Source organism: Nomascus leucogenys, chromosome 15 (assembly GCF_006542625.1).
Source record: "Nomascus leucogenys isolate Asia chromosome 15, Asia_NLE_v1, whole genome shotgun sequence".
NCBI classification, from domain to species: Eukaryota; Metazoa; Chordata; class Mammalia; order Primates; family Hylobatidae; genus Nomascus; species Nomascus leucogenys.
The window spans coordinates 96,378,005-96,392,695 of record NC_044395.1 but is presented as its reverse complement, the minus strand read 5'-3'; the positions used below and the strand labels follow the sequence as shown (position 1 = coordinate 96,392,695).

General features: G+C 45.6%; 1 protein-coding gene across 3 annotated transcripts in view; it reads right to left on the bottom strand.

Moving 5' to 3' along the window:
* Positions 1-14,691, bottom strand: part of LDLRAD3 (low density lipoprotein receptor class A domain containing 3) — a 291,617-nt gene that overhangs the window by 111,506 nt on the left and 165,420 nt on the right. For all 3 annotated transcript variants that reach the window (XM_003254433.4, XM_012505430.2, XM_030794709.1), the window contains one exon: positions 12,125-12,259. In XM_003254433.4, coding sequence (XP_003254481.4) covers positions 12,125-12,259 — 135 coding nt within the window. The remainder of the gene's footprint in view (positions 1-12,124; positions 12,260-14,691) is intronic.

The following is a 14,691-nucleotide window of genomic DNA, read 5'->3' as shown; positions in this document are numbered from 1 at the left end:
ACAGCAATCAGTCCATGGAGGGATAAATGTCCCCTCTACAATCAAGCAGCACCAACACAGCAGTCTTAGGGCTCCAGAAACTTGCAGAGCAAACTTGCAGAGAGACAGCAAGCCCTACACCTGATCCCTGACTGTTCTGAAACTCAGTTCTTCCACCTCAGGAGGAATCACACTCTGCCAGGTGTCCAGGCTGGACTCCATCATTCCCCAGGGAGAGAGAGGTAGGACAGAGGCAGGGACCAACTGGGAGAGGGACGAGGAGGGGAAACCTGCACCTGAAAGAAATGGGGGAGACTAAAGAAACAGCCCTGAAGATTACCGCAGTAACAAAGTCATCAGGAAGCAACTACTGAGTACAGAATCATTCTGCACTTGATCTTAGCCAAAAGGCCGAGTACAGAATCATTCTGACTTGCTTCTAAATGAAAGACGTTTCAGAAATCTTCAAATTCCTGCTGCTGTGGTCAAAAAAAAGGAAGCTTTTGTGATGCAAACACTCAATTACTAAGAAGAAAACCCCACCTGTACAGAAAGGCAGCAATCAACCTCTCCCAGCCTCCTTCAGTTTCTTCGAATGGAGTCAGCATTTTTGCCTCTCTCAGCCCAGCTGGGCTTTCAAACTCTTAAATTAAAAGTGGAAAAAAGGCTTCCACATTCTTCCTGTTAAATGGACCTCCAGCAGCTTCATTCTATGAAAATCTACAGGAATTCCTTAAGGGTGATGATTCTTTCCTACGGACTCTCTAATGAAGCTCTTGACATCACTTGGCAGCCACAAGGTTTGGCGTAAATGCTGACCACCCTTCAAATTCCAGGTTGTGACGGTTTTGATTGGATCCCCTAAACGCAGACTACTATTTTTTAAAAATATAAAGCTTTTTCCATCCATATTTGGAAAACTAAACTAAAATTAGCACTTCTATCACACGCCCTGCACGATTTCTGTAGAAATTATCTCTGCCTGCTTAGTCACTTGGTTCTATTTGGCGACAGAAAAAAGCAAAGATCTCTCTATTCCAAAAGCATAAGCTCTTTTACTCTCAATTAGCCAGACTAGTGGGGGGCCTGGAGCAGCAAAGTGGAAAGCAAGCACAATCAAAAAATAATACGGCAGATTCTCTAGTTCCACAAAATCAGTATCCCCATGGTGATATGCAGCTTGCTACTCTCATCCAGTTTGTCATCAAATCTTGGTGATTCTAGCCTGAAATACTTCCTGAAACCATCCCCCATATGTTCTCACTGTCACCACCTTCACGTGTCTTATCTGTGACTTCCCACGCCCATGGGAGAGTTCAACATCCTTCCCGTGGTTTCCCAGGCCCCCAGTCCACACAGGCCACCATGGACCATCCAGCTTCCCCGCAGGCTGTTCTTCCCTTGTCCATGACAAAGATTCTCTCCTTAACCAAACTCCACTCCGGTTCTTCTGAGCTCTCTTCTCAAAGAAGCCCTAGCTTTGGGGCTTCTGCATTCCTCTCTGCATTGTCTGATTCTAGCAAGAACCCTATGAGTCAGTTTAGCAAAATCCTCCATCTGTCACATGCTCACATGATATCTGATCCTGTTCCTCATCCTCCACCATCCTCCACCATCCTCCACCATCCTCCACCATCCTCCTGGCCTGCCTTCAGTAAGAATCCTGTTAGGTCCATCGAGTCAGAATCCCCCCTTACCCTGATGTTTCTACTTAGTAATTTTCCACCCACTAACCCCATCCTACAGCTTGGCTAAAAATCCCCACTTTTCCTATTATATTTGGAATTGAACCCAGTTCTATACTGAGGTCTTTTCCCTGGTGGCAACCATTTTTCCAGATGAAGTTTGTTTTTAGTGCTTTACCATCTAGCTCTGGCTTTTCTTTGACATTCCACCCAGGGCAGCCGTGTGGATCTGCCAGTTCCTCAAGTGCATCACGCTGTTTCTCACCTCAGGATCCGCTTACCTGCCATTCTCTCTGCCTGGAAGGATCCTTCTCTGCTGACCCTCCTCTCTCTTGTCCAGTTAACTCTTCCCCATCCTTCTGGTTTCAACTTCAGCATCATTGTCTTGAGAAAGACGTAGCACCCCACAGACTGCCCTGCCATTCACTTCCAGAGTGTCCTGTGCCTGTCCTTGCAACACATTCCTCACGCTACCGACCAACTGAACACCTGCTCTTCCTATAGAATATGAGCTCTATCAGAGCAGAGACCACGTTTGTCTGGTTTCCTATTACTGTTCTTCAATTCTAAGATACAATTTTTATTTTACATTTTAACATTCTGAAATTGGAATGCATCTTTTTTTTTTTTTTTTTTTTTTTTTGAGACGGAGTCTCGCTCTGTCACCTAGGCTGGAGTGCAATGGTGCGATCTCAGTTCACTGGAAGCTCCGCCTCCTGGGTTCATGCCATTCTCCTGCCTCAGCCTCCCGAGTAGCTTGGACTACAAGGCACCTGCCACCACGCCCAGCTAATTTTGTTTTTGTATTTTTAGTAGAGACGGGGTTTCACTGTGTTAGCCGGGATGGTCTCGATCTCGATCTCCTGACCTCGTGATCCACCTACCTCGGCCTCCCAAAGTGCTGGGATTACAGGAGTGAGCCACCGTGCCTGGCCTGGAATGCATCTTAAAAATAACATTGTGCCATAATTTAATGGTTAGTATTGTTTCTTTCTCAGCAAAACATAAAATAATGATAGCTCTTACAATAGATGGCATTTTAAGATTTAACAAAATTTGGTATGTGCCTTTGTCTCCTGGGCATAGTGCCTGGCACACAGTAGCAATCAAAAGTACAGTCATGCGTTGCTTAACGACAGGGATGTATTCTAAGAAATGCATCATTAGGCGATTTCATCATGGTGTGCACATCACAGAATTAACTTACACAAAGCTGGAAGGAACAGCCTACTACACACCTAGGTTATATGGTACAGCCTGCTGCTCCTAGGCTATAAACCTGTACTGCATGTTACTGTACTGAACACTCTAGGCAACTGTAACACAATGGCAAGTATTTGTGTATTTAAACATAAAAAAATACAGTAAAAACATGGTATTATAATTTCATGGGACCACAGTCATATATGTAGGTTGACTGCAATGTCATTATGCAGCACATGACTATACCTGTTAAACTACAAACAGAGGCTGGGCATGGTGGCTCACACCTGCAATCCCAGCACTTTGGGAAGCTGAGGTGGGCAGATCACCTGAGGTCAGGAGTTCAAGACCAGCCTGGCCAACATGGTGAAACCCCATCTCTACTAAAAATACAGAAATTAGTGAGACATAGTAGCGGGCACCTCTCAGCTACTCGGGAGGCTGTGGCAGGACAATTGCTTGAACTTGTGAGGTGGAGGTTGCATTGAGCCGAGATGGCGCCATTGCATTCCAGCCTGGGTGACAAGAGCGAAACTCTGTCTCAAAAAAAAAAAAAATTACAGACAGACATTTCCTGAGGATCCAATATCGATCAGTTTTGCTATGTAGCAGATACATCTTAAAATCTCGGCGGTTTACAACAGCAAAGATTCACTGGCTTCTCCTGGATCTGCAGGCTGGCTGTGGCTCTGCTGGCTTCAGCTGGGACAGATCCTGAGCTGCGGGGTGGGTCCGGGTCAGTTCCATGTGCCACTGCATTCTCCTTGGACCAGAGGCTCCCAGGGTATATTCTTCTCCAGGAAAATCTCTGAGATCAAGAGCGCAAGAGGCCATGCTGGTCTCATGCTGACTGCTAACACACCACAGGCCAAAGCAAGCCCCGCATCCACGGGGCAGGGACACTTCCTCTGGCCATTCTGCCAGGTCACACAGCAGAGGGAGGGAGTGAAGAACTGAAAGTAAAAGTCCAGTCTATCACAGACCCCATATGGTGGTGGTGGGTTTGGGGTAGGTGGAGCGTGTGAAAGGACACTAAACTCCAAGTTTCAGCAGTAGCTAAAGGACAGTTCCCTCGATGAACCATATACAATATACCTCGGTCATCACGGAAGCAGGACACAAAAGCCATAGAGTTAGCAATGTTGGCCTGATTTGGTGACCCCTCTGCCTAGCAGCCCTAAGGACCCTCCTCCTGGGGTTCCCCACCTCTGAGGTTTTATCTGAGGTATCTATTTGAGAGGGTAAGGCAAGAAACAGTCACTGTCCCTAATTCTTTCTTCTCATAGATATATATATATTCACTGTGAGCCCAGAATCCAGCAATAAATCAGGGTCAGTCACCAGCTAACTTAGGCATTAGAACTCGAAGGGGAAAGTGCAACTGTCCAAGGTCCTTAGAACACAGATATTGATGGATTAGGCCATGGCTTTCAAGGAACATGGAAGGGTTCTGACTCTATTGACTCCAGGTCCGGGGCTGTTGTAGAGAGATAATGAGGTCTGTGCACCAACTACAGAAAATGAACTTGAAATACAGGCTGGGAGGTGTTCTCCTAACCAAGCATGGCTCTACCAAGTCCCACACCATAGGCGGACCAGGAGTTCTCCTTAGCAAGGCGATTCTTTACCAGCAGCTCTCCCTGCCAAGGGGATTTTTTACCAGCAACTGTCCAGTTCCCACACTGCATCCAGCCCTTCCAGTCTCCCTTGGAAGCTCACTTTCCTTCGCTCTTGCACTCTACTCTGATCACTCTCCAGCAGTTTCACGTCCTCTTGGCTATATTTCTGCTCTGGCACTTAGTGAATGGCTGTGCCTTGCTTAAGTGTGACTTCTTGGGGACTGTATTAGTTGGCTATGGCTGCTCCAACAAAGTACCACAGACTAGGCAGCTAAAACAATAGAAATGTATTGTCTCCTCGTTCCAGAGGCCAGAAGTCCCAGATCAAAATGTCCACAGGGTTGGCTCCTTCTGAGGGCTGCGAGAGAGAATCTCTCTCCTGGCTTCTGGTGTTTGCTGGCGATCTCTGCTGATCCTTGGCTTGTAAATGCATCATCCCAATTTCTGCCTTCACCTTCACATGGTGTTCTCTCTGTGTGCTGTCGGTGTCCAAATTTCCTTTTTTATGAGAACACCAGTCATATGAGATTAGAGCCCCACACAACTCCAGTAGGACCTCATCTTCACGAGTAACATCTGCAATGACCCTATTTCCAAATAAGGTCACACTCTGAGGCACTGGGGTTTAGGACATCAACACAAGAATTTCAGCGGGGGAGGAGGACAATTCAACAAGCGGCCAAGACCACTTCTATACCCTTGCATGCAGCCAGGGGCCTGGCACAGGGGAGGTAACCCCCCACCTACCTATTACCTCCCCAAGGACAAAAATGCCAACTTGAAGAATGCATACACTCTCACAACCACCCAAACACCCTTGTCTTTCTCTCTCTCTCTCTCTCTCACACACACACACACACACACACACAATTCTGCAGAAGGAAAAGGACAAAGCTGTCAATGTTAGCTTCCAGTGAGGTGCCAAATCTCACAGCCAGCTTTTCAAATTCTCCTCAAGCCTTATCACCCGGATACAGCAAGCAAGATAAAGAAACTGCCAAAACACTTAATTAACTCTCCTGGCATTGGTGGCTGCTTGAGAAGAGCTTAACTTCCCGACATTCCTCAGGAAGAGGGAAGGTGGACAGGCACATTATTCTCTTTCATGGAAAGGAAAACTTTCGGAGTACAAAGAGAGGGAAAACATGCCAGTCTTCATACTAACCTCCCCCATAAACTCACAGGCCAAGAGTTGGACTGACCGCCTGAAAGTCCTGGGCCCAGCTCAGTGTTACCAGACAGGAGTCTCATGGGGTGATGAAAAACATGAGTCTGTCCGTCAGTGTGATGACCCGAGTTCCCATCCTGGCTCCACCACCTGCTCCCTGTGCAGACTTGACCAGGAACAAACTATGTGTTCCTCAGTTTCTTCATCTAGAAAAGGGGGGTGTTAAGAGCACCCACTCTCAGAGGGAATCTGTGAGAACTGTATAGGAAAATACAATAATGCTTAGAATGGTGCCTGACATGCAGTTAGTACTCCAAATGTTTGCTATTCTTATAAACCCCTGCATGGTCTTCCAAAGGTTTCACCGATCACTGTGACCTGAGTCACCACAATCTCTCGGTGGTTAGAGCAGTGAGAAGTGGAGCCCACCGGAGAAGTATTCAGTGTGTCAGTTATCTAATGTGGCAGAAAAAATGATCCCCAAAACTTAGAGGTTTAAACAAACAAACATTTATGATCTCACAGTTTCTATGGGTCAGAAACCCAGGAGTGGCCACACCCTGGCTCAGGGTGTCTTACAAGGCTACAGTCGGAGTGTCAGCGGGGCTGCAGATGTCTCCGTTTGACTAGGGGAGGACCCACTTCCAACCTCACTCATGTGGCTATTGGCAGGCCTCGGTTCCCCGCTGGCTTAGGCTGGAGCCCTCCTTCAGTTCCTTGCCATATGGGCCTCTGAGTAGGGCGGCTCACGATATGGCAGCTGGCTTGCCTCGAGAGTGGGAGAGAGCTAGCCAGCGAGGGCAGGCAAAACAACGCTAGAGTGGCTCCATCATCTAACCTCGGGGCTGACAGCCACCACTTTTGCTGCATTTTCTTTGTTAAAAGCGAGGCACAATTCATACACCCATGTCTCAGCATAATGATTCACAATAGTCAAAAGGTGGAAGCAACCTAAGTGTCCATCAGTGGATGAACGGATAAACAAAATGTGACATATATACACCTGAATACCACTCAGCTTTAAAAAGGAAGGAAATTCTGACACAGGCTATGACATGGATGAACCGTGAGGACATTATGCTAAGTGAAATAAGCCAGTCACAAACATGGAATATGAAGAGAGAGAGAAAAGCAGAATTTAAAAATGCGAACTTCAAACGACCTACAGAGACACCTGTCATTCTTCTTAAGGGCAAACAAAAATCTGCTTCAGTAAAACACTGGGATGGGCATGGAAGAGAGTGTTGCCCAAAACTTTGGCATGCCTAACCTCCACATCTTAGACCTGTGAGTCTTTTCACTGAATGTCTTAGGGCACCCTGAGTAAGTGAGTCCAGGATAGGCACACACTTAAGAATGATTAAATACTGGGCCAGGCGCAGTGGCTCATGCCTGTAATCCCAGCACTTTGGGAGGCCGAGGCGGGTGGATCTCGAGGTCAGGAGATCGAGACCATCCTGGCTAACACGGTGAAACCCCATCTCTACTAAAAAATACAAAAAAATTAGCTGGGTGTGGTGGCGGGCGCCTGTAGTCCCAGCTACTCGGGAGGCTGAGGCAGGAGAATGGCGTGAACCCGGGAGGCGGAGCTTGCAGTGAGCGGAGGTCGCGCCACTGCACTCCATCCTGGGTGACAGAGTGAGACTCTGCCTTGAAAAAAAAAAAAGAATGATTAAATACTGTATGATTCCACTATATGAGGTACCTAGAGTTGCCAAATTAATGAAGATAGAAGTAGAATGAAGACTGCCCGGGGCCTGGGGGGAAGGAGAACAGGGAGTTATTTTTTAATGGGTATAGAGTTTCAGATTTGCAAAATGAAAACGTTCTGGAGATTGACTGCACAACGATGTGAATATACTTAACACTTACTGAACTGTATACTTACAAACGGCTAAAATGATAAATTTTACGGTAGACAAATTTTGACACACACCAAAAGAATGGGATCTAAGATCTAGATCACATTTGAAGGGATGAGATTATACCAAGGCATGAATACCAGGAGGTGGGGATCATCAGAGGTTGCCCACCACATTCAGTCAACGGTTGTAAGACCACCTGAGTGCCGCCCACCCCCAACATGTACATGGCAGGACCTGCCAACTCTCAGATGTGTCCCTCCCACAGAGAGTTCCCAAGCAACAGAAAAGCCATCGAAAACCTGCTCCACAGCTATGACTCTATTATCTTGGAAATGGGTTATGTTTCCAATCAATGAAGCCCCAATTAAAATTCAGTTCCACCACAACCTTCTTTGGTCTCTAATACATCTCATATAGAATATAAAGACAGAATAATGACTGCACTTTCAGGGCCCCATTCTCGTGACCAGTTCCTTATGGACTGTACTGTTAGTTTTCAAGGCCAAGGATAAGGAGGGGAACTAAATCCCAGATAAGGAGAGAAAGGAGGAGGGGCTCCCATAAACTGGTGTTGCTAAAGTGGAGAAACCACTATTTCATACCCTAGTCAAATTGGCAGAAAATTATTTCAAGCACTCTCTTTCCAGTCTTGGAGCCAGCCAGTTTGCTCTACCCCATCAAGATAAATATGATGAAATATCATTTTTTCCCACATAACTGAGAGTAAAGATCTATTTTTAAGGGCTACACACCCAGCAGAAGGAGAGAGAACAAAGTTTGACTAAGTGAGCTCATGTACCGAGGTGCTTAGCAGAGTACTTGGTACATCAAAAGGTATTGTTAACATGGCAGTGGGTCGGCCAGGTGCGGTGGCTCACGCCTGTAATCCCAGCACTTTAGGAGGCCGAGGCGGGCGGATCACAAGGTCAGGAGGTCAAGACCATCCTGGCTAAGACGGTGAAACCCCGTCTCTACTAAAAATACAAAAAATAAGCCAGGCGTAGTGGCGGGCGCCTGTAGTCCCAGCTACTCGAGAGGCTGAGGCAGGAGAATGGCGTGAACCCAGGAGGTGGAGCTTGCAGTGAGCCGAGATCGCGCCACTGCACTCCAGCCTGGGCAACAGGAGTGAGACTCTGTCTCAAAAAAAAAAAAAAAAAAAAAAAAAAAAAAAAAAAAAAGATGACAGTGGGTCAAATCCTATGTGGCACAGGGCAGTATTTTGTCTAGTCAAAATATCTCTGAAATTCTTCAGGAAAATACTGCAAAGAGCTCAGTGTGGGTCAGTTTTCCCACAGCACTGATGCACTGGGGTTCCTTTGGTCAAGCACCAAAATGAGTTAGTCGGTTTGGACACAGAGGTTACATGATGCAAGAAGACACACCCTCAATACCAGAGTCTCACTCAGGGCAGGGAGATGTGTACACCCTATGAGGGATGAGGCTGCAGAATTGCAGACAGCTAAGGGAACTCCAGATCTGTCTCCCATCTCACACTCACTGCAGGGCAGATTCCCACTGAGGAAATGACGGAACTTTCTACTCAATTTAAACAACAATAATAATACTTGTTGTTATTATGTTAATAGATTGTGGATATCTGAACTCACATAACTTAAAAACCTATATGGTGCAATATCACACAGGGTGCAAATTAAAACACAGCATTAATAACAACACTCTACACCATGAAGTCTTTTCTAGTCTTCAGCACTTAGCAAATCCACTATGTACAGAGCACAATGCCACCACGTAGGTTCGGCGGGATTTGAGAGGCAAAATGGGCACATCTCCTGTTCTTGTTATTCTTCTTGGGTAGCTCACAGCAATGCCTTCCACAAGTGGCCACCTTGTGGGGTGGCTGTTATACCCATGAAACTGACAGGTGTCACCAACTGCCTAGTGGGCCTTATTTTCTGGAAGCATGTGCATATGTAGCTTATTTTCTAAGGGGATGCCCTCTGGCTAAGGAAGGCACAAAGCTGAGATTCTAAGGAAAGTATGTGTCAAGAATTGGGCTTCGTATGTATGTGTTCACACTAACTTTCTCCATAAACCTCATATTTATGGGATGTGGAATATGGAGAGAGAGAAAAGCAGAATTAAAAACAAATAGGAGCTTTAAACAGCCTACAGAGGGATCTACCATTCTTCTTAAGGGCAAGCAAAAATCTGCTTCAGTAAAACACTGGGATGGGCACAGAAGAGGGTGTTGCCCAAACTATTGACAGGCCTAACCTCCACATCTTAGACGTGGGAGTCTTTTCACTGAACGTCTCAGGGCACCATGAGTAAGTGAGTCCAGGATACATACACACTTAAGAAACTGTATAGGCTGGGCGCAGTGGCTCACACCTGTAATCCCAGCACTTGGGGAGGCCGAGGCGGGCAGATCACGAGGCCAAGAGATCAAGACCATCCTGGCCAACATGGTGAAACCCATCTCTACTAAAAATACAAAAATCAGCTGGGCGTGGTGGTGCACGCCTGTAGTCACAGCTACTCAGGAGGCTGAGGCAGGAGAATCGCTTGAACCCGGGAGGCAAAGGTTGCAGTGAGCCAAGATCACGCCACTGCACTTCAGCCTGGGTCACAGAGCAAGACTCTGTCCACACCACCCCCCTAAAAAAGAAACAATCTCCATAGAAAATGTTCCCCAATAATCCTTCCTATCTATGCTAATACTTAGTTGATCTTGTATTCTTGTTCCCTATTTGGTGTCCATCACTGGCAAGACATTGGCATGTTTGGTTTTATAAAAATTTGATCTTGTGTAAAGGCCAGCAATACATTGCGTTCAGTCAGAAGTTTGGAAATTTCTAGGCAAATGGCAGGATTATAAACCTCTCTCAGGTGAATGTAGAATGGTGGCGTTCAGCCTTCAGTGTGCATTAGAATCACCTTGAGGGCTTCCTAAGTAAAACACCAATCGCTGGGCCCACTCCCACCAGTTGATTTAGCTGATCTAGAACGGGGCCTGAACAACTGCATTTCTAGCTGGGCCCACCGACACCAGTTGATTTAGCTGGTCTAGAATGGCGCCTGAACAACTGCATTTCCTGAGTTCTCATGTGATGCTGATGCTCCCGGACTGAGGATTATACTTTGAGAACCACTGTGAAGGGTTGACCCAAGAAAGGCATTTTCCAGGCAAAGACAATCAGAAGCTAATTCTGTCTAAGACTCACCCCCCACAGCTGTTCTCTGCACAAATCTTGGCAAAGTCTATGCCAATACACATTTTGTCTTTTCTTTCCCATGGACCTCAGGCATATAGATTCAGATTGACCATAATCCTTGGTTTGTAGCCCACTCTCACCAGTGGTTATGTATGACCATCTGTTCGTTCATTCATTCATTTTAATAGCATAAACACCAATCAAAATAAAAGCTAGGACCTTGAAAATAACCTACATCTAACTACATGGAACTTATCCATCATCTATCCTACCTCCCAATATATGAGTTAACCAGCTAAGCAGTTAACCATCATTCTCTTACTTTTCTTTTTACACTTTTATTAGATCTATAAACTATGGTACAATCATACAGTAGAACACTGAACATCAGTCAAGACAAACAATCTCCAACAACAAACAATAATACAGGTGAATCACAGCAATATAATACTAAGTGAAAATAGGAAAGATTACATACAGATGATACCAGTTTATAACATTAGAAATAGATACTCTTTCGGATGCCTTAAAACAGATGTGCATTTTAAATCTTAGTATTTCTAATCACTGAAGAAATGCTAAAAAAAGAGTCCATGCGTAAAGAAATGTACCTGGTCAGTTTTAACAAGGGAGGACATAACCTTATCCCATTGTGTCCTCCTCAGACTCCCTAACAAAGCTCATCTTCCCATCCTCCAGCTGCATCCCTCAGCTTCCATGAGACAGCCCCAAAATCAATAGCCCAGACACAAGGAGGCAATTCACAGAAAAGGAAACAAAGTAGTAAACAAACATGACGGGGAAAAAGGTGAACTCTGCTCATAATCAGAGAAATGCAAATGAAAGCATTTGGGGAGGCTGTCATTCTATGACTACCAAATTAGCAAAAATGGGAAAAAAAAATAGGGCAGCAGTTGTGATGCCTGTGAACGTCTGTGATAGTACAGTAAAACTGACAGGCACAGACAATGATGTCAGCAATGTAAACTTAAAAAAAAAAAAAAACAGCTGCATGCTGAGGTGTAATGGACACCTGTGCAGACATCCCACTCTGCGGACTTTATCCCAAAGAAGTAATTCAAGGGAAAGATACGACCTGGATTGCCCCAATAAGGCAGTGCCTCAGAAAACCACAGGAGAGCAACATGACAGTATGTAACACAGTTGGGGCATATTACAGTTTCGAAGAGAAATGTATAGATGATATTTAATTCAGGAACAATACAAAATTCAAAATGGTAGGTGTGTTGTAGTTAAAGCCATGTAAACACGGGTACCTACCTGTACAAGGGCTGCAAGGCTGAGTGCAAAAACTAACAGAGCTATTGTGTTTGGAAGTGGGGATGGGTGTTGCTTTCCACCTTTCAGTGTGTGCCGTTATTGCAGTGTTGTGTTGCAATTATCTTTTTAGAGCTTGAGAGGTTCCTACCTTGAGAACTTTCACAGCTTTCCTCATCACTGTTGTCTTGACAGTTATTCTGTCCATCGCAGATGAAGCTCTTGTCAATACAGAGGCCGTTCTTGCAGTGGTAGCGGGCGGTGGAGCAAAGCAGAGGGTTTGCTGCTGCAGAGGGAAAACACAGCACATTACCAGCGAGGCCAGCAAGTTCCCTCGGGGACCCTGGAACTTCTTCCAGCCTGGGGTGTGTCCCGCTCAGGAAGCAGTAAGCTTATCTTCTAAGCTGGCAGACTCAAAGCCCATCCTATGAGGCTGGCCAGCCAAACCTGGACACCAGACTTACTCTGCCTCATTCTAACACCTCCTGGGGGTCTTTGGAGAGATCTGCCAGTCTGGTTAAGTAGGTCTGCTTAATAACTGAATATTGATGCCTTTCAACACCAGCAACAGGAATCTCTCTGAGATGCATCGAATCTTGGGTTCATCAACATTTACCTTTTTTGGTGACAGCACAGGGTCATTCTTAGGAACATTAATTTTTAGACCAGGCTATAATACAGGGTTGCCTTTGGCTCCTTTTTAGAACTTTCTAGTCTCTTTTTAAACTATCCTAAGCTGCTGTGCTTTTGGAATTCTTTTTAATTTTTTTTTCTATTTTCGTTTTTTCACTTATGCAAATATATGGGGTCCAGGAGAAATTTTGTTACATACACATAATGCACGATGTGATCAAGTCAGGGTATTCAGGTGTCCATTACTCAAGTGCAGTACATTTTTGTTAAGTATATTCACTCTACTCTGGTTTCCTTTTATCTCACTGTATGTTTGTATCTTTTAACACACTTCTCTTCATCTCTTTATCTTCCTCCCTTCCCCCCACTCACCCTTCCAAGTCTCTGGTCTCTGTTACCTATTTTGCCACTCTCCACCCCCACAGGCTAAATGCCTCACTCGAAATGGTCAACCCGAAGGCTGGCCAGCAGCCACTGAGGGGTCTGGGCAAAACCTGAACCTCATGGACATATCCTGGAGGAGGCAAGAGTGAATGGCTGGTAGCATAAGAGACACACGGAGCAAAGCCAAGCCACAAGGAGCAGCTGAGGCAGGGACTGACGCACCTCTCTGCCACTGTGGAAGTAATGACATGATCTGATCCCACAGCTGTGTAGGATGCTTCCAGTTCCCTAACTATATATCAGCCTTTTAATTCCTCACTTATTCTTTATGACTCACTAAGGTAAACTTAGTAGCCTCGATTTCTTCTTTGCAAACAAAAAAGCCCATGAACCTAGTTGGTCAGTGATCATTTTCTGAGCAGCTCCTCCATGAGGCTCCTATTCTAGGCACTTTCTGAGACCTCAAAAGAAATGACAGATCTGGGCCCTCCCCTTAAGAAGAAGTGTGACAACAGGCCAGTATAAGGTCAGCACAAAACTACTTAACAACACAACAGCAAATCTCCACAGAAAACTAGTATTTCTACAGTACAATTTACTCGCAGTATGATTCAAACAAGGTTCATTCCAGGGCTCTGTTTTCAATAACTGAATCAGCCAAGTAGAAGTTACTCCAATCCCAGCTCTGCCACTTATTAATCTTGGGCAAATTACTTCACCTCTCTGAGTCTCAGCTGCTTTATCTGTGGAAAGGACCCTCTACATGATTTGTGAGGTCCAGTGCCTACTGAAAATCTGGGATCTGCTGTCAAAAATTATTTTAAAAACTCAAGATGGCAAAAGCAGAACATAAAACCAAGCACGGTCCCCTTCTAAGCTAAGCACTGGCCCCGTATGGCTACGCCAGCCACAGACCAAGAAGCTGATCCTGCTACTTACAGCATTAATCTGAGCATCAAAGAATATCCGTGGGAAAACGTACAGTGCCCAGTCTGACATGTAGCAGCACAGGCTCAGGGAATGTTATACTCATTCCCCTCATTATGTGAATCTCAGTCCTACAGAGTGTGGCCCTCCCACAAGGAGCAACATCTGTAATGATGAAGAGGGGTCATCCCGGACCTCGGGGAATGAACTGAGCTGGCACCCACATTGCATGTGGTGGGTACAGCACCAGAACAGACGCCAGGCCCAGCACAGAAGATTGCTATGTTGCTACAGGATCAGGGCCACACCAGCTCCAGCGTCTCTTTGTGGTCCTCAACGGCAAGATGGCAGTTGTAATCTACTCCCTATGCTTCACTGAGCTGTTGTGAACACAAAGAGATCATAGCTGCAAGGACTTGGTTAACTTCACAACGCTATCTAAATCTAAGGAACTGAAGCCTTTTTTATTTTAACCGTTCAACTCCAAAAGTTTGATTTGAAAGGTCAGAGAGGTGGGGAAATGCGGAAACCAGTGCTTTCAGTGTTGAGGATGATGGACCAATGATGTAAAGTCAAACAAAAGTGGTCTGGCCTGAAAATGGAAGTTTTAATTATTGACATCCCTGTGGGCCAGAGAATGGCTCAACTGGATCAAACTGAAACCAAGGTCTGACCTCAGCCAAAACCAAGATGGAGAAATCCAAAACCACAAATCACGTTTGGTTTTTGTCCAAGGCAGCTCTCCAAACCCTCGTGTCCATCAACATCCCACCT